General features: G+C 30.4%; 1 protein-coding gene across 2 annotated transcripts in view; it reads left to right on the forward strand.

Annotated features, from left to right (window-relative positions):
* Positions 1-7,890: 7,890 nt before the first annotated feature.
* conv (insulin like growth factor binding protein acid labile subunit convoluted) overlaps positions 7,891-23,627 on the forward strand; it is a 75,924-nt gene continuing 60,187 nt past the window's right edge. The window contains exon 1 of one of the 2 annotated variants that reach the window (XM_075363257.1): positions 7,891-7,984. In XM_075363257.1, the coding sequence (XP_075219372.1) occupies positions 7,959-7,984 (26 nt within the window). In that variant the 5' untranslated portion in view covers positions 7,891-7,958. The remainder of the gene's footprint in view (positions 7,985-23,627) is intronic. The other variant, XM_075363258.1, reaches the window with a different exon arrangement.

Below are 23,627 nucleotides of genomic sequence, written 5' to 3' on the forward strand. Positions count from 1 at the left end.
GGAAGTCAACTATTGGTATTTTTTTTAGGTTTTATCTGTTACTGTGAACAAATTCGCCTTTTTTTGCAAAATGTTGTTTATTTTCCAGATATTTAATCAAGTTATTGTAAGTCAACACATTAAAAAAAAAAATTGTTCTGTGACACTATATTTTTTTTGTTTTACACTAACTTTTGCAAAAAATACAATCGATACAATTCTGTAACCTAACTTATTGAATTTAATTTTTCAGATCAGAAACCATAAAAATTATTAATTCCCTTTACTTACAGAACGAAAAATACGATCTGGTAAATTGAAACCTAAAATTTTGTTTTCTTATCCCGAACCGCTAACCGGGCACCTTTCGGTAGGCCTGTTCTTGTGAGACAACAATTTATAGGACCGAATCGATTCGATGTAAAATTTTAGGCTAGGATAAAGAAAAAATGATTAATCAAGATTCTGGAAAATAATAATAACCGTGTCTTTATATATAAGAAATAAATTATTTCTTTTTTCTATAATAAACAAGTCGAATTAAAAAAGAAACGAAACTATAAAAAGCAAACGATCTCCTCCTGTTCAAAAGACCATTTGAGAAATTGACGTAAAAAAATATGCTTCTGAAAGAAAAGAATAAAACTAAGAACTTATTCTTCCAAGATAATACGCTTTTAAGTACTTATTTGATTCTTTAACCTTGATTTGATTCTTTTGAATTCTTTAATCAAAAAATATCGGTATTCCTAAGTTTATTGACAGTAATAATTTAAATATTCCCGTTTAAGTCCTTTTAAATAATTTATTAATTGATTTTCGCTTAAAGTTATTTCATGAAAAAATCTGAACGTAATTCATTGAGATTTGGACGAACAGCAATTAAATGAAACGCATTCTCTTGTACCCCCATTTACATAAAGAACTGACTGTCTGCATCGCATAGGAATACTTATTCAGCCTTATCAGTTCTCTGTTAACGTGTATCTGTTAAGCTGTAACACCGCTGTATATATTTTAAGTGTAATTTCAAAGAATGAAGAATGACAATAATCGGTTTATAGATATGAAATGTAATAATATGCCACAACGAGAAGTGGCATGGATTGTTGTAGACGGGAAAAAGGCCTTAGCGAGCACGCGCATGAGAAGCTACTACTCGTTCTAAAAGTATTAATCAAGTAAACGCAGTGCTAACCCCTTATCAGACTGTCGGTCACTATAAAATCAAATTCGGGTGTAATGTAGTTATTGTGTTCCCATTACTAGTGTTGTCTTTTGACTGTAACCCTTTGTATTTATGGTAGGTTTTTAAAAATTTTGGTTTTGTAATTACGCAACTTTTTAGGTTAGTTTTAATAACTATGATGGAAAAAGATTCGAATCTTCGAAAATGAGGTAAAACAATTCTCAGCTCTGAAAGAGAATTAATAGCTCACGACTTAAATTGTTGCAAGGAAGAGAAAAAATTAAACAGGCTGACGATTTCACTAACTAAAGCGACAGTACGAGCAGCAAAATATTGTAGACTGTTACGATAAACTGTGTCTGCTACAAAAAAGACGTTCGTCCTTGTAAAGGTGAATCGCTAACAACCCCTGCGAAAAAGGAAGTGTCCTCATTACCGTAACGCAGACATCGATAGTTTTGATTCCGACGTTATTAGAAATGTAATCGAAGATTTCTATGTCCGACAAAACGTTGTCCCGACAATTTCAAAACTTCTTCCGGTCTTAAAAGACCGAATCGAATTTAAATGGAAAAGAACCACTCTGGAAAATTTTAAATAAAATGGGTCTTAAATGGAAGACCTGTGCTTCTAAACGTAAAGTGTTTGTGGTAAAAAAACATAATTAATTTAAGATGTACATACGAATATTTATAGAAAATTAGGGAAGTTACAACGAGGCAAAGTATATTTTTTTAGATGAAACTTGGACCGTACCAATTCAAATTTTCAAAAATGTTGGCATAGTAAAAATGTCTTGGGAACACTTAAAACTACCAGTGCGTCCAACAGACTTGTCATCGTTCACATCGGATCTTCTGAGGGGTTTGTTAAAGGGGCAGAATTAATATTTGTTGTGCATCTGGTGATTACCACAGGAAAATGAATGCTTCAAATTTTGATACGTGGATAAAAGAGAAAGAACTCAACAAGGAAGTGTTATCATTATGACAACGCGCCGTACCGTGTAAATAAAGTGCCGGTTTAGTCATCTTTAAAAGGAGACATGATCAACTACTTGAGGCAAAATGGGGTTCGTTGTGATGAGAAACTGACCAAAGTTGACCTATTTCAGTCGATACAACAATTGCCGCCAAAAGAGAAATAATACAAGGTTGATAAACTACTGGCCCCGCATGGTCATTCCGTAATTCGAATCCCCCCTTACAAGTACGAATTAAATCCCATGGAGTTAGCTCGGGAAAAAATTAAAAGACACATCAGATATAATAACAGATTAATGACATGTCATTAACCAGATTGCGAGAACTAGTAACAGAAGGTGCTGAAAGTGTCACACCTGAGGGCTGGTCATCCTACTATAAAAATGTAATCAAATTTGAATATGAGTTTTGGACTAAAGATGGAATTCGGGAAGATGCAGTCGACAAAGTTATCATTATAAGTCTCGGCGGTTATGATAGTAGTGAAGATGAATCGAAGAACAGTGATGAAGGATCAGTTGAAAGTGACTTGGAGGAAGAGGAAAGCGGTGAAGATGAAGTTCTTGCGGTTTCGCTAAGTGTGTAAGAAATTCAGTAAATCTTCTTAACTTTATATCAGGCTCACTACGTTTTGAATCTTATGGAATGCTGTAGGTCTATTGATATTCTTTTGTGACAAAATTAGTGAAGTAAGATTTTAAAGTGCGTATTAGGACGTGATACGTCTATCTTTCATGCATTCAATAGGTGTAAGTTAGCCTAAGAATCCTAATTTGTGTGAAAAATATGTTATGCAGAGTGTTAGATGTATGGGATGTATTAAATAAATAAATGATATATGCAAAATTATGAAAAATGAATTATTTTAGGTATCCTGGAAATGGAATCTAAATTTGGCTATGTTATTATGAGTCACTTGCAAAATGTAAGTAGAAAAATAGATTCTATTATTATGAAATAAATTCCAATACTGTATTAGAAATCATTAGTATAAGATGGGAAACGATTTGTTTTATGATGAAATTATAATTCGAGTCGATGCTTTTAAAAACAACTTAGTCTGTTTAGAGACAGAATGTTATCTCAGTCGCTCTCGCTCTAATGGTACTTTTCGTAACGGCATATCAGTAATTAGGCGTATTTCTTGGTAAATTAAAAACATTTTTTTATTTAAAAAAATGCAGTATAAATTCCATCAGACTTAAGTTAGTACCACCGTAAGTTTGAGCTCCAAAGCATAAAACTAATCGACAAACTGCCTCAAAAACAGCCAGTTTTCTGAAAAATATTTACTAAAAAAACATTTTTAAATCTTACTTGATATAATTTTTCTCCATTAACATTTTTTTTTAAATAAAAAATGAATTCAGCAATGGAAAAAATTTCCGTTGATGGAATTAATTTACGGGTGGAATATAAGCTGTGCAAAATTCCAGTTAGATTTTCGAAATTTTAATCTTCTTTAATTCATGTCGTTTTAATTTTTTGAATGAAATTCAACTTGAGCGACCTCGTGCTAACAAACAAATTATCAAGAACAGACAGCGTCAAAAAACTAGATATATGTATTTTAATATACAACTCAATACTGATTAAGATAAACCCTGAAAAACTTACATTTTCGAGTTAAAGCTGGTTGTTAAACGAGATAAAGTTTTTCGAGTTAAATCCGGTGATAAAACGTGGGAGACGTCGTGTGATAATGTGGTAGGATTAATTCGATAAAATATTAATAAACATGCTCATTGCGAAGACATTTCTGACCGATAACAAAACGTTAGATTTATCGAATAGAGAGATAGTCTATCTGTAAAAGTATGTCAAGTCGACAGATTTTATATACGAAAGAAAAAAAAATCTCACATTTTTATAGAATTAACAGTTATCACTTTTGCTATCGATAAAGAATAAAGTGAAAGGAAACGGTAAAGATGGGCTGTCCGTCCACGATTTCAATTTAATGTTAGTTTCTACGCTGTTGTGATGATTCACGTAACAGTAGAATATTTACGTCAGGTCTAATCAAATTCTGGGATCGTAACAGAAAGGTACATTAACTACTAAATTGTTAAACGGCACACGGCCTTTGTTCGGAGCGGGATGAAACCGTAATGGCCAAGTTATTGTTATAAGTGCAGGACAATCTGTCGGTGGAGCCGTTCGACGTATCCCGTACAACCCACGCCCTAGCCGCCGGCACGTCAATTATAATTAGGAAGAGGGTTTCATGGCGATTAAATATGTTGTTATGTAAACGAACGTATCTAAAAATTAGTTTAATCGGTAATGTTTTCGAAAATTTTACTAACAGTAAATATTTAATTTTTTCATCTAAAATTTTCAGTCGGTTGTGACAGAAGTAAAATAATGAAAAAAAGTTATTGTAAAAACGTAGGAACAAATACACCTTCTATAAGAAAAATCCACTGGTTTATGAAAACATGATGTTATCATTACATTTGGAGTGCTATCGTTAGACGATAGTGCGTAACAAAATATTTCCGGTTGTCATTCGTTATCCTCCCCCATTTATTTTGTGCGTATTTCTGGCAGAAAATTGCATTAGCATTTCGGGAAGAATATTTTAAAAATTCGTAGATTGTTATTTTATATTTATTTTTTTAAATTAATAAAAATGTGCAAACAAATTTTCAGTTGAAATGATTAAATACAAATTGATGAAAGCTGAAACCGAGATAATAATATTTGAAACGTTGAATGTTTACATATGAACACAAATATTTATCGCATAGGCCAATAAGCGGCAATATATTCCAGATACGCTTGAAAACCAATTATGATCATTCGTTTTCAATTTTTTCCGCCTTAAGATTCGTATAAGTAGCCGTCCAGAAATTTAGTTGTTATTCCTGATTTACGGCGCATTTTATTTTTGGCTGCCCTCGTAAGTGGATCGATGAAATTCTGCTAATAGTTTACAGCACTGTGCACGTAATTCCTGTTCAAATTACCTATACCATTGTATGCCACCCACTGATCAAACATTATTATTGAACTTGGTCCAATGTTCTCTACTACAATCGGCAATAACATTTTTTTCCGTAGGAAGTGGGAAAATTTGCCTGAGCCAAACGCCCAGCAGCCCGCACATACTGGGTGTGTGGGGTTCACCGCCTATGCGGTGGGACCCACTTTTTCTTTCTTTTTCCTGTTTAGCCTCCGGTAACTGCCATTTAGATAATTCTTCAGAGGATAAATGAGGATAATATGTATGAGTGTAAATGAAGTGTAGTCTTGTACATTCTCAGTTCGACCATTCCTGAGATGTGTGGTTAATTGAAACCCAACCGCCAAACAACACCGGTATCCACGATCTAGTATTCAAATCCGTGTAAAAATTGCTGGCTTTACTAGGACTTGAACGCTGGAACTCTCGACTTCCAAATCAACTGATTTGGGAAGACGCGTTCACCACTAGACCAACCCGGTGGGCTGCTGTGGGACCCACTAAAAATCCACTCCCTCACGCAGGAATTGACGATAACATCAGCACCACCCGCGTCACAAGAACACTTCTCATTCACACCAATATTTACATAACACTCAGACACTATTTACAGTTAATAATATATATAGCTCAGAATTTACACTATAAACTATGCCGGCCTCAGATAACAGGAACGCGTCTCGCCGGAGCAATTGGTGACAACAATGCCTAGGCACCCCTGCCACCCGCCGCCATATCTGCAGAACGACTATCTACTACGAACATGAAACATTCCCCCTGTTCAAGGCATAGCCCTCCGAACATTCATTACTCCTGAGGGACTCTGCCGACGTTCTACTTCCTCCTAACGAATAAAGACTCGTCAATTTCTACTGACAGACCCGGGGCACCAGTTACACGATTTGATTTTAAAAGTTTCTCGGCACACACTTCCCGTAGGTAATTTCTCCAATCGACAGTTGTATTGTGGTTCATATTTAAATCGCGTTCACAGAAGGCCTCAGTAGTTATTTCATAGCTACACAAATAAATAAATAGTAAAATTATATCAAGGCTTAATTTAGATTCATGTAACCATGTATCGGGCCGCATTTGTAGATCGACTCGGTGCTGCCTTTTCTGACACCGTCCCCGTTCTCGGTCATTCGAAATATTTAACGCCATGTTGTGTCACAGTTTATGTCCTGGTAAAATACCAGAAACGTTGAAATAAACGAATGCAATTCATTTTATCTCCTGATAAAACAAACAATTCAAACACATTCGCAGAAAATCCATAACGAAGTCGAATTGAAATTACAAAACTGAATGACAAACTGAATTGACAATAACTGTACAGCGCTACTCAAATAATTTCGATGTGTTGATTTAATTTAAAAAATAAATATTAAACTACCCAAATAACATTACCGACAGTATGATGATGTATCAGACAAGTATGAACATGTTTGCTAAAGATTAATTTAAGAATCATAATCGCACCAGACTATTGGTGGGGACTATCTTAAACTTAACAGACAGGCATGAACTTGAGTTATAAATTTCGTTAATGCAGTCTTTTATACGTGCAGCACTAAATGTAATATAAACCGTGGATTAATGACGTCCGACTGACTGGAGGGAGGATAACGGAGGGCGACCATATTTTCATCTCCATGAGAAAGAAAATAATTCGTGTAATGCACAAGAGTTCTGCTTTCGCGTCCGATACTTGTAGGCATCATTTACGTTCAGGCATACCGCGTAGCATTGCGGTCACGTTTATTCTACATCCATTGATCACGTTTTGTCGCGTCGTATTATTTAGAATGCCTAAAGTAAAATGTGATTTTTTGTTTGCAGATATTAAGAATATGTTTACTAATGATTAAAATTTGTGTTCTAACGTGTAATAGACTGATTCTTTTTCAGTCGAGAATGCACTTTTTCTTAATATCCGTTTTTATTCAAGGACAATCATAAACATTTGTTACAGTACACTTGATAACATACTGGTTATTAAACACTTTTAAGACAGAACAAATGACGAAATATGATTAGCGAAAGGAATTTTTTTTGTAACAAATCCTTTTCCATTTTTTTTTTTTCAGCACAGAAAAATAAATATTTTTCTTTTTCACATAAAAAGACGTTATCTACGTATAAATAAACGCAAAGCAATGAACGGTAAGAAAACACAAAGCAATGAAAAAATCGGCATGTCCAGCACGACAACCTTGTAATAAATGATATGTTTTAACGCAAATGCTTATAAATAATGAACAGTAGCCAAACTCTCTAAACTCCTTGGAAAAATATATACAAGGTCAAGACTAGCCCCTTTCAGATTCATGCTCTTACGATAATATTGCTATATAAAATGATTTCTGGATATTTTGAAAGAGCAGTAATCTCCCTTTGGATCGGTATGATGTACACATAAATCAACTCTTTGCAAGCAGCTGTTAAGAAAAGCATTCGTCTATTATGCCCGTAACCAGGAATTACATATGATTTCAAGACTTTTATATAAAAACTTTAATCGGTAATTTTATGTTAAAAATTTAATTATCGACAACTTCTACTTTTTATGAATTCGAAATTAACATTGTAGCGTTAATCGTAGGAATGTTGACGAAGGATTTAATGTACAAACGACAACCAACCGTTCAGTTCCTCGTCGAAAAAGGTATTGAATACTGACTTGTGAATGGTGAATGAGAACCCACCCCACCTGGAAGATAATTATATTATGGTGGGAGAACTTCATTCCTGTTGAGCAACCGGTACTGCTGCCTACTGGCAACTAGTTGTAGTGAAGTGCTGGCAGTTGTAAAAGAGAAAGTGAGACTGTTGGGATATGAAAATGAAGTCCTTTACACAATTGTAAGTAAAATATAACACGCTTTTTATAATCGCTGATTAATTCTTTACAGTACTAACAAATGTCATTTTTGGTATTTATTATTATTGTTTTTCATGGATAGTCATGAATGTTTTATTAACTTATGGAATTTGTTCATGGTTTAATCAAGGTTATGGTTTTTAAATTTGTTTCTTTTAAATAAAATTATTAAAAAAAACAGTAATTTTATATTAACACAAAATGTTAAGTTTATTTATTTTTAAGCACTTAAATTTTTTTTTATTGATTTAAAAAAATTAATTATGTTATTTTTTTAACGTTTAAGGTTAGAAGATAATAGCTACTCCAGAATCTTCCAAAAAAATTAGTCTGTTTACTGCAAAAGCACCATGAATAAATTTTAAGTACTCATTTATTTTGTTAACAATTAGTCAACTGGTCTATAGTCTGATTAGCGCACTAATTTAATGTATTTAAGAAAATGTTGATATATTTATATTTACAAATATCAATAAATAGTTCAAATTGTGTATTAGTAGAAGAATATAATTATTTAAGAAATAATATTTTTATTTATTTAGTGCTTATTATTTCTTTTTTCTCTACATTTATCAGTTTTACGTTTGCCTTATCAGTCAGTCATATTATATGGTAATAGTAATTTCTGTGTAGGTGGCTATGATGGTAAACAGACCTCTCAACATATATTCTGAAAAAACAGAAACCTCTCTAAAATTGCTAATTGTAGGTAAAAAGAAAAATAATAAACAGTAAGAAATTGAAAAAAAAAATTTTTATGATCAACTAACAATAGTAATATTTAATTTAAATGCCATACAATATTTTAAATTATGTCATTATGCTTCATAAAATGAGATAAGAATTTGCTATGTTTATGCAGTTCATCTTTTTTATATACATATTTGCAAATTCAGTTTTTATATAAAATTATTTTCAATCTCTATTGTTATTTAGCAAATATACATTTGTAATTTTTTATAAAATTATTCAATCTGCTTTGGAACAATGAAAATTAGTAACATTTTAAACTAAAGACTAGACTAGTTGGTTTATTTCAACCACTACCACATCAATCTTCAGCAATTGATGTTTTTGATCTCACCCATGCACCTAGTGGTCTTTTTATTTAGGCGTAGTACAAAATAGATTACCGTAGACAGAACACAATCATAAAATAAACAATACGATATCCCTAGAATATATATAAACTGAGCTGCTCTGACTGTACAATAATCTAAATTAGTCCAGCAGGACACAGCTTCAGACACAATGAATAATTAAAAGCTCTTCATAGGAAAATGGAATCAACAATTGTTAACAATCTCATATATGCAAATCGCAATTCCACCAGCATAAAAAATAACTTTGATACACATACATAAAAAAGAATCACATTGAATATTATGAAATAGTACACAATACATGACAATGATTTATTAAATGAACATGTATAATTTAAATCCAACAAATTTTTCAACAGCATCCTAAATTTGTATATATCTAACCCAAAACAAAAAGAAAGCTGCCAGTAATAACAGTGGCTGATACCTGAGTTTGGACAGCAATACCAGTCACTAAATATGACCGCAATAGCTACTGAAGGTATTATAATTATTAAATTTGCTTTGGTTTTTCATTTAAAATATATACAGTTTTAAATTTATCAATTTAATCTATCAACTGTTGAACATCTACTTTAACTTAGTTGATGAACATCTACTTTAACTATAGTGATGAATCTTGAACGATGTTTTTCAAATTAGAGATTAAACACTTTTCTTCATTGGATGAACGAAATAGATGACATAAAGTAGTGAAAAATTCTTATAGAAATGCTACATGTACATTCATTTTGTTATATTACTTTTTCCATTGAAAATTTTTGGTTTTAAATTTATTGAACATATTCATTTGGAAGATCTTTGGTAAATACATCAGGAAAGATTTCCACTCTATAAATGATAGAGTTAATATGAAGCAAAAAACGTATCTTTAAAAATATTCATTCGCTAATTAAATAAAAAGATATTTTTTTTACATTCTGTAGCTATCAGGTGTAATATCAATATATTTCATCACAACAAGTAAAATCCTAAACATATATATAGAGATTCATAATTAGTAATATTATTCTGTATAGAAACATGTACCATATCGTGTTTATTTTTAGAAAAACAAGGAGCCACAGTTTGAAAAACTAATAACATTTATTATAATTTTCTCTGAGACCTTTTCAATCTTTAGTCACATCTCATGACTGCACTGTAAAAATCTTTGATAGAAATCAAACCTTCACAAATTCCTACCACTGCCAATTATACCATGAACTTCAACAGATAGTTTTTTTTGGTTTGATGTACTTCTCTGTTTTTTGTGTTTTTTTAATTTCAATATATTTGTTTTCCAGCATCATATATTCTGTATACTCTGTTTAATTTTCTTTCACCTAAGCAGCAAAACAATTCTGAAATTATGTCATATATCCCTAACATCTTATCCTTATTTAAACCTGTTCAAATCTGATCTTAGTGTGGCTACTATAACTCATCAACAACTTCTTTCTCTTCCAACAGTACTTCATCAACTAGTTTTTCCCTCTTTGTAATCCTATGTATTCTTAACAGTTATAAATTTTTTCTTTACTTTCTCGCTGTGGTTTTCCACCTGACTTATAGTACAGGACTTAATAGAACATTTAGTTTTCAGTTTTTTAAAATGCTTTATGTTTCTATATGATACATTAATAGTTTCTTAAATATTCTATTTTCTCATAAGAACATACCTTCTTCAATCAGTCTTCTTCTGTTGCTATTTTGCTAAATTGTCATTTTATTTTATATTTCAAAACCCTATACAATCTTTTTCCGCTGTCATCTTTAGAACTTTTATAACTTCTTTGTTATGTAGAGTTTATCAGTCTTCTTTTTGTCTTTTCTTTGCCTTCCTCTTTTAAATTCATCCATTAACTTTCTGCAGTAGCTGCTTTTCTTATAATTTCTAAACCTGTTTCTACAATGCATATTTATTATATATTAAACTTTGCCTTAAAAGCAAAGTTTTATAAATTTATAAAATAATGAAGTATTTATAATACTATTATTATTATAATTAACTAATATTATTATTATTGATTTATAACTATTATTATTTATTATTAAATATTATTTTAAAATTTAACTAATATCCCAGCTCTTTTCTCTTTCCCCAGATTCTTTTTTAGTTTATAATTCCTTAATATAAATTTCTTCATCATAATTAAATTATGATCAGTATCCAAGTCTGCGTGTAGAAATGTTTTATAGACTGCATTTTATTATGGTTAGGAATTTCTTCCTAACCACTATCTAATCTGTTCATTATCAATGGCCTGACCGGTGTGCATCTTTTATAATATTTTAAAGCATTGATTCTCACACTTTTTTGCTCACTGTCCACATTGAGAATCAAACATTTTCTAGCGTTCCCAAAATTTTTAAACTTACCATTTGTTAAAAATAATAATTGCAATTGCTGTTTTTAAGATGCACTCTTAAAAAAAAGCAATTGCAATTATTGCTTTTAAATGTGTCATATCCTATTTCTGAGTTGAACTTACATTTTAAATGAGAGCAATTAAAACGCATATTTAATCATATTTGGAAGTATGTTTATTAAAATTGCTTTCAAAAAAATTACAATTGTATCTATATAATTATATAACAACAATAGTGATAGAATATGGTCACTGCTCTCTTTAATTTTTTTTACTAGTGTAGTAGGTATTTAATTTTAGTTTGAAATATCAGAAAATCATTTTTGCCTTTTTTTAATCACCCCATCACCTTCCTAGACCGCCTGAACTAATTTTCTGTGGGCCTTCTACTGTTTCCCCTGAAGGCCTCCAGCGCCCACAAGGGGATGTTATCACCCACTTTGAGAATGAATGTTTTAAAGAAATATTTACTGTTTCTGGTTAATATTTTGTACTGAAACTAAAAATATTAGTCTTATCAAGCCCAAATCTCCCAGCTATTTTCTTCCTCTCTTTTAATTTATTAGCATTCAAGTCTCCTAATATTAAGTTCTCATCACTTGCTGCACACTTAATTAAGCCAACTACTTTCATTACTTTTTCATTTCATCATCAGCTGAAGAGGCGAATTATAAAATTATAGTATCAAAATTGGCTAGGATTTTAAATTTATTCTGACTGAAATAATTCTTTAATTGTTAATAATAATGAATCCTATGCTCTATCTTCTCACTCCCACACCTTCATTATAATTTTTTTTGCATTAATTTATAACTGTGCGTACGTTCTAATATATAAAAATTATGTATTACATTAAATATACATTTATTATAATTTATTTATATAATAATAAACTATTACTAATAATATATAGTATAATACTCTATAATTTTATAATTCCTATATGGATATGGAATAATAGATATAACTATTGTTAGTACATGTAAAGGCATCTTTTAAATTGCTCACTCACATAAAGTAGTTAGAAAAATTTTATTTTATAGGACAGAACTATTTTTTTCTTGCTGTTTTTTGTAAGAGAAATAATGGTTGGTCTGGAATGACATCTTATATGCACTTTTGTGTGTGTGGAAAATGTGCACACACACATACACACTGGTATGTTCTTCATCCTCTTATTATCCTCATTATTTTGTGATGATTATTCTCTTGGTTCTAATTAAGATCATAAATATGAATCATCGATAAAAAAAAAAATTTCTACATTTCTAAGTACATTGTCTATAATAGACAATGGACTAACCACCAGAAACTGGTGGCTAAGCACCAGAAGAGGTGGTTAGGAAGAAGTTGGTGGACTAACTGATCACAAGCCGTTTATAAATGGATAACATGATTAATAAAAAGCTAAAAGCTTATTAATGATTAGTTAAAAGCTTTTTAAGTTATAAAATTTTATTAAGTAAATAATTTTCCATTATGTTTAAATTTAATGGTAAAAATTAATTTATTTATATATTATTCAATACACAGATAAAATATGCAATTAACTGTTTACATCTATCTGTTTTCTATACAAGTTTTACTTCTACAACCTATCAAAATTCATTCTATATATTTTTGGTTGATGGAACATGCTCTACACGTTACACTCCAGTGTTGCACAAAAGAATTTATGTAGCATAGGCAGTTTCATGTATAATTTGTATACATACAGAAATAAAACTAAATTAATTTATTTTCTGTTTTTAAAACTTAATTTAAATATATGATTTTATGAAAATATTAAATAAACCACCTAGTCTATTTTTAAGAAAATTAATATAGCGGGGTAATCTTTAAATTATATTAAACTAAATTTTATTTATAATATGAAATAAACTTGTTTGTTTTTTTGTAAGTTTAGATTTATAGCAGCATTTTTAAACTTATATCATCTTCAAAAATAAAACAAATCTGATGTGGACACCACATGACTTCCTTGTATGCCTATTAAATTACATATGCACATTTTTTTTTAATGAAAAGTACATAAAATTTTATTTCATTATTAACTTCTGATATTTTTTCATATTTTTTTTTGTTGTTAATAACTGAATTATTATTTATTGTCAATTTTTTTTACAGTCAGTGGTTAATAATTATTAATAAATCAATATATTTCAGTTAAAAAAAAAGAAATCAAATTCAAACTGATAAGCCTTCCCCTTGTAAGATCCAAATATCTCATTAATTAAAATTTTATTTGGCCTTAACTCTGGAACCAATGAATATGAGTACCAGTTATGATATATCGTTGAAAAGCTCTCAATGAGGGCTTATTACTGCAGTTAAGAAAAAGTCCAAAATCAAAATCTTTTTCATTTTGGGCTTTTTCGGACACTTTTGGTTTAGTCGATTTCAATCAAGTGGAGGTGTAAAACTAATGTTACAACAGTTCTAAATCCAAAATTTCAACATCCTACAGCTTCTTTGTTTTTTGAGTTATGCAAGATACATATGTACATACAGATGTCACGCCAAAACTAGTCAAAATGGATTCAGGGATGGTCAAAATGGATATTTCCGTTGAAATCTGAAAACCAAAATTTTTCATGATCACAATACTTCCTTTACTTCATACAAGGAAGTAAAAAGAGTAATGTTTATAAATAGAAGTTAAAGATTTATAACATATGTGAGTAAATTATAAATCTGCCATTTTACTTAATTATCATAGTTAATTATGTATATTACAACTATATATAATTTTAATGCAACATCCTAACCCTGTAGGAGAAGACACCCTCCGTTAGTAGCCCTTATGGGCTTCATTGGAGGTCAACTTCGAAACTTCGGCTTTTGACATATTCCAGTCCGCCTCGGCCAGGATGCCACCAGTGACATTCCCATCGATTTACTACTAATTAATGAACTCAAAACAATCTCACACAGCTCACCAAGTCTTAAGCAAGACACCTAACTAACAAAGAAATTCAAATTTTAATGCTACAAAAAAGATTATTATTTATTAAAGTTATAATCAGTAAATTAACTATTTATTAGTCATTAATAACCTTTATTTTTTCATAGGTCTGGCCAGAAATTGTATTAGATTTCTAGCCATGGAATTCAGCTTTTAATCATTATATTTAAAAAATTTTATAGTTAAAAATTGAACATAGAAATTCTTAATGAACTACTTTTAGTCAAAAAAAAAAGATAAAACTTATTTACATAATTATTCAAATTAAAAGATTCACTTCACATATAATTAGTCATGTTTGCTATCAAAATATTTATTTCTTTTAATTTCAAGTTTTTAAATAAGATGTTTTTCTACTTCATATTCTATCTAAATTACACAAATATATTGTTTAAGAAAATTATTTTAAATATAAATGTCTTTCTTAACTATATATATAATATAAATATATTAAAATATACATTTATATATTAATTATATATATATATATATATATATATATATATATAATTTTTTACTTTTTTTCACTGAACAAATGCAGAAATACTGAAATGCTACCACAAACAAGCTGTGCAGTGGCACTGAATTACAGAATTAAAATATAGATTTGTCTCTATTATTTCATTTTGGTATTGCAATTATTACTAAACATTTATATAATTCATCATAATTATTACCTAAAAAAATAAAATACAATTATATCAATTTTCATTATAACTGTGTCGCATTTTCATGTTGTAGAGTCTAGAAATTCATTTTCTAGAACTCCTAAACTCGTGTTCATGTTGAGCAATAATAAAATCACCCTTCAATTATCACTGTACTAGAAGAAGAACATGATAAGTAGAAAACATGATATGTTTAATATGACCAAGTTTACCGCTATATGAAATTTCTTGGTGTTAGACCCAGTTAAGGCATGGCATGTTGTTTCATTTAAGATGTGAATTAGTCATGTTCTGAGAGATAAACAGCAAGTCATGAAACAGTTATGCTCTCTTTCCACTCACGAAAACTTTCAGTGATTCCATCATTTTTTTTTTTTTTATTAGAAAGCATGATTTTAATTTCTCTTTCATTTCATAACAGGAATATGAGAAATTAAAAAGAAAATAATGTATCCTAGAATATGTAACTTGAATTTGATAGATAGTTTCTTTCACAACACATCAATTAATTCTAATAAAGAAGATGACATGAACAAATTATTTACAAAAAAGAAGGAAAAATAAAAGCAGTTTTAATAACAAATGAAATAAAATCAGAAATAAATCAAGAATGCTCTAGAGGTATACAAACTAGAGTTTTTGCTCTGATGAAACAAATTTCTACAGCAAAGTGAACAGGATACAAATAGAACATGTTAAAGTACTTCACAAAATATACAGATGAAATTCACAACCACTCATAGAAAGAAACGCACAAATATGTAACCTATGTATTCTGCACATAATGAAAATGACCACATCATAAACGAACTTAATGTTTTGAAAAATACACATTAAAACCTATAAACACACACATTAATATATTTAATGAGCATGTTCTCACCTAATAATCATTTTCAACCATATCTTAAATATGTGACATCTTGTATGAAAGCAACCAACAGCAGTTTGGTAGCTGTTGGTTATCTGTTTTTTTGCTTCAGTAATTTCATGCTTTTGAACTTCAGTTCAAAACTACAGAGCTTTTAGCAATACTAGCACTAAACACTAACAAAGTCTACTAAATGTTGTAGTTAAAACTTTATGTTAAAAATTTGGTTCAGTTCATTTTAAAGCTTTAAGTTTAAAATTCGGTTTGGATATCAAAAAGTCACTATTATTTTGTATGATTTTATCACAGACCATTCAGACAATAAAATGATCTAAATATCTCATTCATCTTTATATGTACATTAACATAAATTGTCGATACATTTACTTTAAGGTGATTAAAATTACAAAAGTTTTGAATTTTCATTTTTTAGATTCAATAAAATAATTTAATTTCTACAATTATATATATATATGGCATTGCACAGTACATATATATTCTTTCACATATAGATTAAATTAATTTTAGTTATGTAGATAACATTCTTTATAATAGAATATTGTATTTTGATAATATTGATCCAAAAGATTCTGTAATCTTTTAATCTATTTGATTACATCAATTTTTTTACTCCTTTGTTACAATATGAAATTCACTATAATAATAAAAGGTTTCTATTGTAAATAAAATAAGATTCAGTGCCATTTTATTACTTATAAGTTGTTTTAGGTTGAAATCGTGAAAAAAAAATTGTGAAGACAGGAGTTTACTACTACCTCATATAAATACATTTATTAAACTTATTTAAAAAAAAAAAAAAGATTAGATTTACAGTCACTCAGAGAGCAGTTCCTTAAAAAGGTTAATGCTTGCTGTCAATCTAGTAGCTGAACTGATACTTCATTTTGTTTTGTAAGCATGTCACCATTCAGTCATGAAAACTAATGTTAGCAATCAACTTTAAAAAAGAAAAATCCTAAATAAATATCATTGTGAGATTTATTTCATTGAAATTTAGCAATAGATTACTGCAAAACTATCAATAAGTAATTTCATAGAGCTTAAAATGTAAACTTTCCTTTGCTAGAAGGAAGGAAAATACAACATCCTTCTTTCTTCCTTTTTTTGTAGGTTGGAATCAGGAAAGAACTTTTGTTAAAGTTCTTAAATTATGTTTACAATAATGACCTGACTTATTTTTTAATCTAATACAAAATTTCAAAAAACATTTTAAACTGATTTGTTAAACCAGTGAAAAGGTTATAAAAACTAGCACAAATTCAATCCAGTGTTAATGTATCATTAGCTTCTTTTAAGGTATCATAAAATATATATTAAGCTGAATAAATTAGAAATTAACTCTCTAAATCTGAAATAATGTTAAATATTATTTCCATCCTGATAACCGCCGATAAAAAAATAAATAAATAAAATAGTTGGTAAGTTTAAAATCTAGAAAAAAAATTATGACGTCATCTGATAAACTTTAATATTACTAAATAATTAAGAACACAAATTGCTTTCAAAATAATGAAATTACTCTTCTCAAAGGACCTAAGGACCTAATTAGAAGCACAGTGTAGTGATCGGTAGTGCTGTTATTTATAGTGTCAGTTTTAAAAACTAGGAAACCCCTTAAGCATGTAACCAAATAATATATTCACTTTATATTGTATGTATTAATTTAACACATTGTTTTTATCAAATTTTATGCTTTTAAATTTTCTAAAAATTTATTCCTATTTTAGGAGTACGGTTTTGTATAACATACCAGATAAATATATTACAATTCATTATTATTATTATTATTATGCTTTTACGGCCAACATGGGACCACTTAAGTCAATTTTAGTTGGCTCTTTTCTGAGAAAAGCGTGTTATTTTACTCTTCCGAGCTGCCCAGTATTTCTTCATCCGTTCAGATCTTGCTTTCTTTTCTTCATCCGTAAACACCCTCTTCATTGTATTTTGTCGTTTGTCTGTCTTGTTTAAATCTAATGCTTTTGTCTTTTAGCTTTGTAATTTTTCCAGTTTTATTCTGTAGGTCAGCCAGGGAAATTCCCAATTTTTTCATATCTTCTCTAATTTCTTTGATCCATCCTACTTCTAGCTTTTGGAACCAGAGCTTTTCAATGATATTTCTTGACAGTCTTGTTTCCGGTGTCCTTATGAGATGACCAAAGAAAGAGATTCTTTTTTTCCGCATAGTGTCAGTAACAGGCTCTATTTCTCGATACACCACCTCATTTGGCACAATCCACCATTGGCCTTCTTTTTGGTGTTTTTTATTGATACACGTTCTGAAATTCTCCTCTCTATTTTCAGAATTTTATCAATTCGGTTTTTCTGAGTGATTTTGAAAAGGGTCTCGCTTCCGTAGGTGACTTCTGGGTGAACTACAGTTTTATAATGTTTAAGTTTTGTTTTAGTGGAAAGGCATTTTTTGTTATATGTTGACCAAGTTAATTTTTGGGATTTAATAATTTTATTTGTCCTGTTTTGCCATGTCACTTTTTCATTTAAATTATAAGTTATTATTCCCCTAGATATTTAAATTGTTTTACTATTTTAATTTTATGACTGTTTACCGTAATGTGCTCTATTACCAGAGGATCTATGGCCATTAGTTCAGTTTTTTCGAAAGAGATATGAAGCCCTATCTTTTGTGCTAGGTTTTGAAGGCTCATGATTTGTGTTTTGGCTTCTTGAATATTATTTGCTAAAAGAGCGAGGTCGTCTGCAAATCCTAGGCAATTTAGTGTGATGGAGTTTTTCTTAGTACCCATTTTTATATTTTTGGGATTTATTTCATACCATTTTCTCATTACAAATCCGAGGGCGCAGTTAAAAAGGAGTGGTGAGAGGCCGTCTCCTTGCCTCAATCCAGTTTTTATGTAGAAGGGTTGAGAGAGTTCATCTCTGAATTTCACTCTGGACTGGGTATTGGTTAAAGTTAATTTTATCATGTTTACGAGTTTAGGGTGAAGGCCCAGGTTTCTCAGAATATTCAGCATGGATGGTCGGTGTATACAATCATAGGCCCTTTTAAAGTCGATGAAGGTGATTATTAGTTGTTTTTCCGTCTTTTATATAAGTCCATCATAAGTTTTAGGGATATTATTTGCTCCGGGCAACCTCTCCATGGGCTAAATCCCCCTTGGTATTCCCCAAGTTCCAGTTCAAGTTGGTCTTTGCATCGGTTGTATATGATTCTCGACAGGATTTTGTATGTGCAATCCAGGAGAGATATGCCTCTGTAGTTTTCCGGATTAGTTTTATCCCCTTTTTTATGTAATGGATGAATGAGGGCTGTGGTCCAGTGTTCTGGAAGTTTTTCTTCGTTCCATATTTTCACGAGACATAGATGTAGGGAAGTTTTGATTGAATAAACTGATGAGTGTTTCCAGAGTTCTGCGAAAAGCTGGTCTTCTCCGCTGCTTTGTAGTTTTTTATTTTATTTAAGGCTGCGAGAACTTCTTGAATTGTTGGCAGGTTGATATTTACTGGTGAAGTTTTAACTGGAGTTTCAGTGTCAATCTCAAGAAGCTCTGAGGAGTCGTCACAGTTGAGGAGTCTATTGAAGGTTTCTGCCAAAATTTCAGCATTTTCTTTATTGGTGTGGGCCATATTTCCTTTTTTTCCTCTCAACATAAGGGTGGGTGGTTCATATCTTTGAAGAGCCTGACCAAAAATTTTATAATAGTCTTGGGAGTTAGTTTTCTTGGAACTTTCTTCTATTTGCTGAATCAAGTTTTTTTGGGCTTGTCGTTTGGTTCCTCTTATAATTTTCTGAGTTATTTTCCTTTGTTTGGTGAATTCATGGTTAGATTCTTCAGTTTTCTGGGTTTGGTGGTTGATCCAAGCCCGGTGTCGGTCTTTGAATGCTTTGTCACATTCTTCATTCCACCATTGGTGTTTTTTTCTTGGGTTTATAGGGGCTAGTTCTTCAGCTATTTCTTTCAGTTGGGATGTCAGTTCTTTTAAATTATTAGTTAATTTGATTTTTTTGTTGTTTCTTCAAAGATGGCATTGTTTATTAATTTATGTGGATCATAAGCTCTTTGGTTTTTAGGTTGGGATTTTTTTCTTTTTATGCGGGGTGAATTTTATTTTAACTTTAATTAAGTAATGGTCCGATCCAGTATCTGTTCCTCTCAAGACTTTTACATTATAAATCTCCTTGTGATAATTCCGGTCCATACAAACATGATCGAGTTACCATTCCCCTTTTTTCCAATCTGGGTGTTTCCAAGTCTGCAATTTGTTTGGTTTTCTCATAAAATGGGTGGATTTTGAGATCATATTATGGTTTCTGCAAAATTCGTCAAGTCTTTGGCCGTTCTTGTTAGTTTTCTTCTGGGCAGGCCATTTTCCGATAATATCACGATATCTTCGTTCTTTACCAAGTTGGACATTAAAGTCCCCTATTAAAATCTTGGTGTGGGTCTTATTTATGTTGTTTGCAGTTTGGTCAAGAAGTTCCCAGAATTTGTCCATCTTTTCTCTATCTTTTTTAAGATTGTTTTTGTCATTGGTGGGAGCATGAACATTTATTATGGTGTAGAATTTATTGGCTGATTTTAGGGTTAAGGTTGAAATCCTGGGGGAGTAAGACTTAAATTCTACGACTGAGTCAATTATTTTAAGATTGATTGCAAATCCTGTTCCGAACTGTGGGCATTTCTTCATCACACGTTTTTCATCAAGATTGTTTTTGTCATTGGTGGGAGCATGAACATTTATTATGGTGTAGAATTTATTGGCTGATTTTAGGGTTAAGGTTGAAATCCTGGGGGAGTAAGACTTAAATTCTACGACTGAGTCAATTATTTTAAGATTGATTGCAAATCCTGTTCCGAACTGTGGGCATTTCTTCATCACACGTTTCCCGGGGATTCCTTTGTAAATTCTGTAACCCTGAGATTCAAACGGCTTTTGATCGGTGTTTCTCATTTCTTGAAGTCCTGCGATTATGATTTTTTGTTTGTCCATTATGTCTGTTAGAGTTTTTAGTTTGCCGGGTTGAGTTAGAGAATTAATGTTGTGAGTGGCAATGTAGTTTATTTGCTTGTGTTTTATCCTCAATTTTGAAGTTGTGTTGTTTTTGGGTGTTTCCAAACGCTTCGATTCGTTATCTTTTAAGCAGCTGCCCACCGGATCCGAGTGCAGCCTTCTCTGGTATTTACCAGACGGTGGATTTTTTCTTAAAAGACCTTCCATATTTGACTTTCAAAGGCAAGTCAGCCTTGGGTGGGAATAAATTCCCGAGTTACAACTCTGGATGTGATCCAGAGAGGTGAACAATTCATTATATTACATTAAATATAATGCATTACATTAAATTGTTCAGATTCATTTTTTTTCCTTTGTCCCCTTGCTTAATGTAAACATCTCCTGTCATCTTCTTTCTTCTTATTTGTTAATGAACCGGCTGATCTTAATTACTGATAGAATTAATTATACGGATTTACTTTTCCTTTAAGATGTATTAGCAACAACATCACTAAATTTTTATCGTTCTAGCTAGACTTGTTTAATATACATTTAAAATATGAATAAATGTGAACTTAACTAAAAAAATAAATTATTATAACTCGTTGCAATGTTTAATTAATGAAATGTAAATTTTGAAAGTAATTTTAAAAAGAAATGATCATTAATAATCGGTTATCCGGCATTACTTAATGTATACGGTTTATACAACCAATGAATTGCTCCGCGGCTGAAATTGTTGTACAAAATACATTAAATATAAAGAATTACTAGAAATTAATTCACAATTCAGAAGCCACAATAGAGAATTATTCTGAGAAAAAATTTATGTGATGAACAGGATGCAGATAAATCTGCATCCTGTTCAACTATTGCAGCAACTGAACAGGATGACTACTATTGCAGCAGTTGAACAACTTCAATATCCTTCTGATTTCAATAAACCTTGATTTTGGAACACATTTTTTATCTAAACATTTCTTAGATAATTCTAGACGGTACAATGCCCTAATTCAAATGAAATCTATTGGAGCAAAAGGGATAGGAGAAGGGAAGTTATGAACTGTGATAACTATGAGACCAACAGCTCATATACAATTACTAAAAAAACTACTTCTAATTTTTTAAGTTGTATAGACATGTAGCAAAGCCATAACAAGGAATGCTAATGTTTGTATATAATATTATATTACTCTAAACTTAAAAAGATTTTAAATTTCTCCAGCATTTTTCAACAAACAGTATAAGTTCTAAGAAAAAAGTAAATCTAATCGATCAAATTTGTAGAAAATATAGGCTAAAGTTAAAAATTACTTAATAATCTATTAGCAGCCTTAACCATGATAATAAATACCAAAGTTATGCAACATCAGAAATTTTTATTAAAAACGGTCGGGTGATTTCATTTCAGTTATCTTTATAAAGGTTGAAATCAGAAGGATTTTCAAAGACAAAAATTCTTCCTAAAGACTATATCAGCTGGGAAAATGGAAATAAAAAATAAAATCCCTCTTTTTTCTTTTTTTAGAGTTTAATAATTTGATAAATTAAATCTTTATTTTCTTCTAGAAGAATTAACAATTAAACAAATAAGTTTTTTATTCTGCTTGGTACATAATAGTACATTATATAGATCAGGAATGCGTACGATAATTATAAGGGAAAAAATAAACGTTATTAAAGTCCACTAAATAATTATTTGAAGTATAATTGTATAAAGAAATGATCAGTTCTACAATAACAAAGAAAATCTTTTGTAAGAACAAATAGGCAACTCAAGTCTGTTATGTATTTTCTACCATTTAAGAATTTAAATACACAGAGCGTCTCAGAAGATGTTAGCCAAACTTAAGGGACAAATTCAGAACACCTTAATAAGAAAAAATGTTCATCTGGACAAATGCCCAATCTCGCTTCGTTTCCCTTTGTCTGCCATTTTGTGTTTTTTCAATAAAAATGTACCTATTAAGAACGGATTGAGATATTTTAATGGAATTTTGTGTACTTGTACCCAAAATCTTATACAAAATAAATAAGTTTCAAATTTTTACCTTTGAAAATTTCAAAATGGCGGCCATTTAAATCTTTTCATAACTCTGTAAATATTAGTTTTATCGAATTATAATTTATTAAATAAAATGTATAGCTTTCAAATACATTGATAAACAGAAATTGTTAAACTGGATTGTGACAATTACGCAGTCTGACAAGTTTGTACCTGTTTTTACTTCCTTCATTGATTGAATTAAAAACAATTAATAACAATTTCTATTATTTTGATATACTGAATCAGCCCCTTGAGTATATCAACATTCCCAGAGAAAATGTGTATGTATATTTATATATATATATATTAAACACGATTCTTCCGATATATATATACACGATTCTACTTACGTTCGTACGTGACCATTTCACATAGATTCGAATACAATTTTTTCCATTTCATCAGATCATTTTGCTTGTTACAATATACATTTTTTACGCATAAAGTGTAACAATGAAACAAATAAAACTCGATAATTTTTTGATCTGTTTACTGTTCATCAGCGAACAACTAACATTTTTATAAACAACTACTTTACCAACTGAAAGGTGAATGAAGCTGATACGAGTATTTGAAACGCCCCATTATATACGGGTTCATAAAATCTTTTGATGTAGTTCCGGATTA

Source organism: Lycorma delicatula, chromosome 4 (assembly GCF_047948215.1).
Source record: "Lycorma delicatula isolate Av1 chromosome 4, ASM4794821v1, whole genome shotgun sequence".
NCBI classification, from domain to species: Eukaryota; Metazoa; Arthropoda; class Insecta; order Hemiptera; family Fulgoridae; genus Lycorma; species Lycorma delicatula.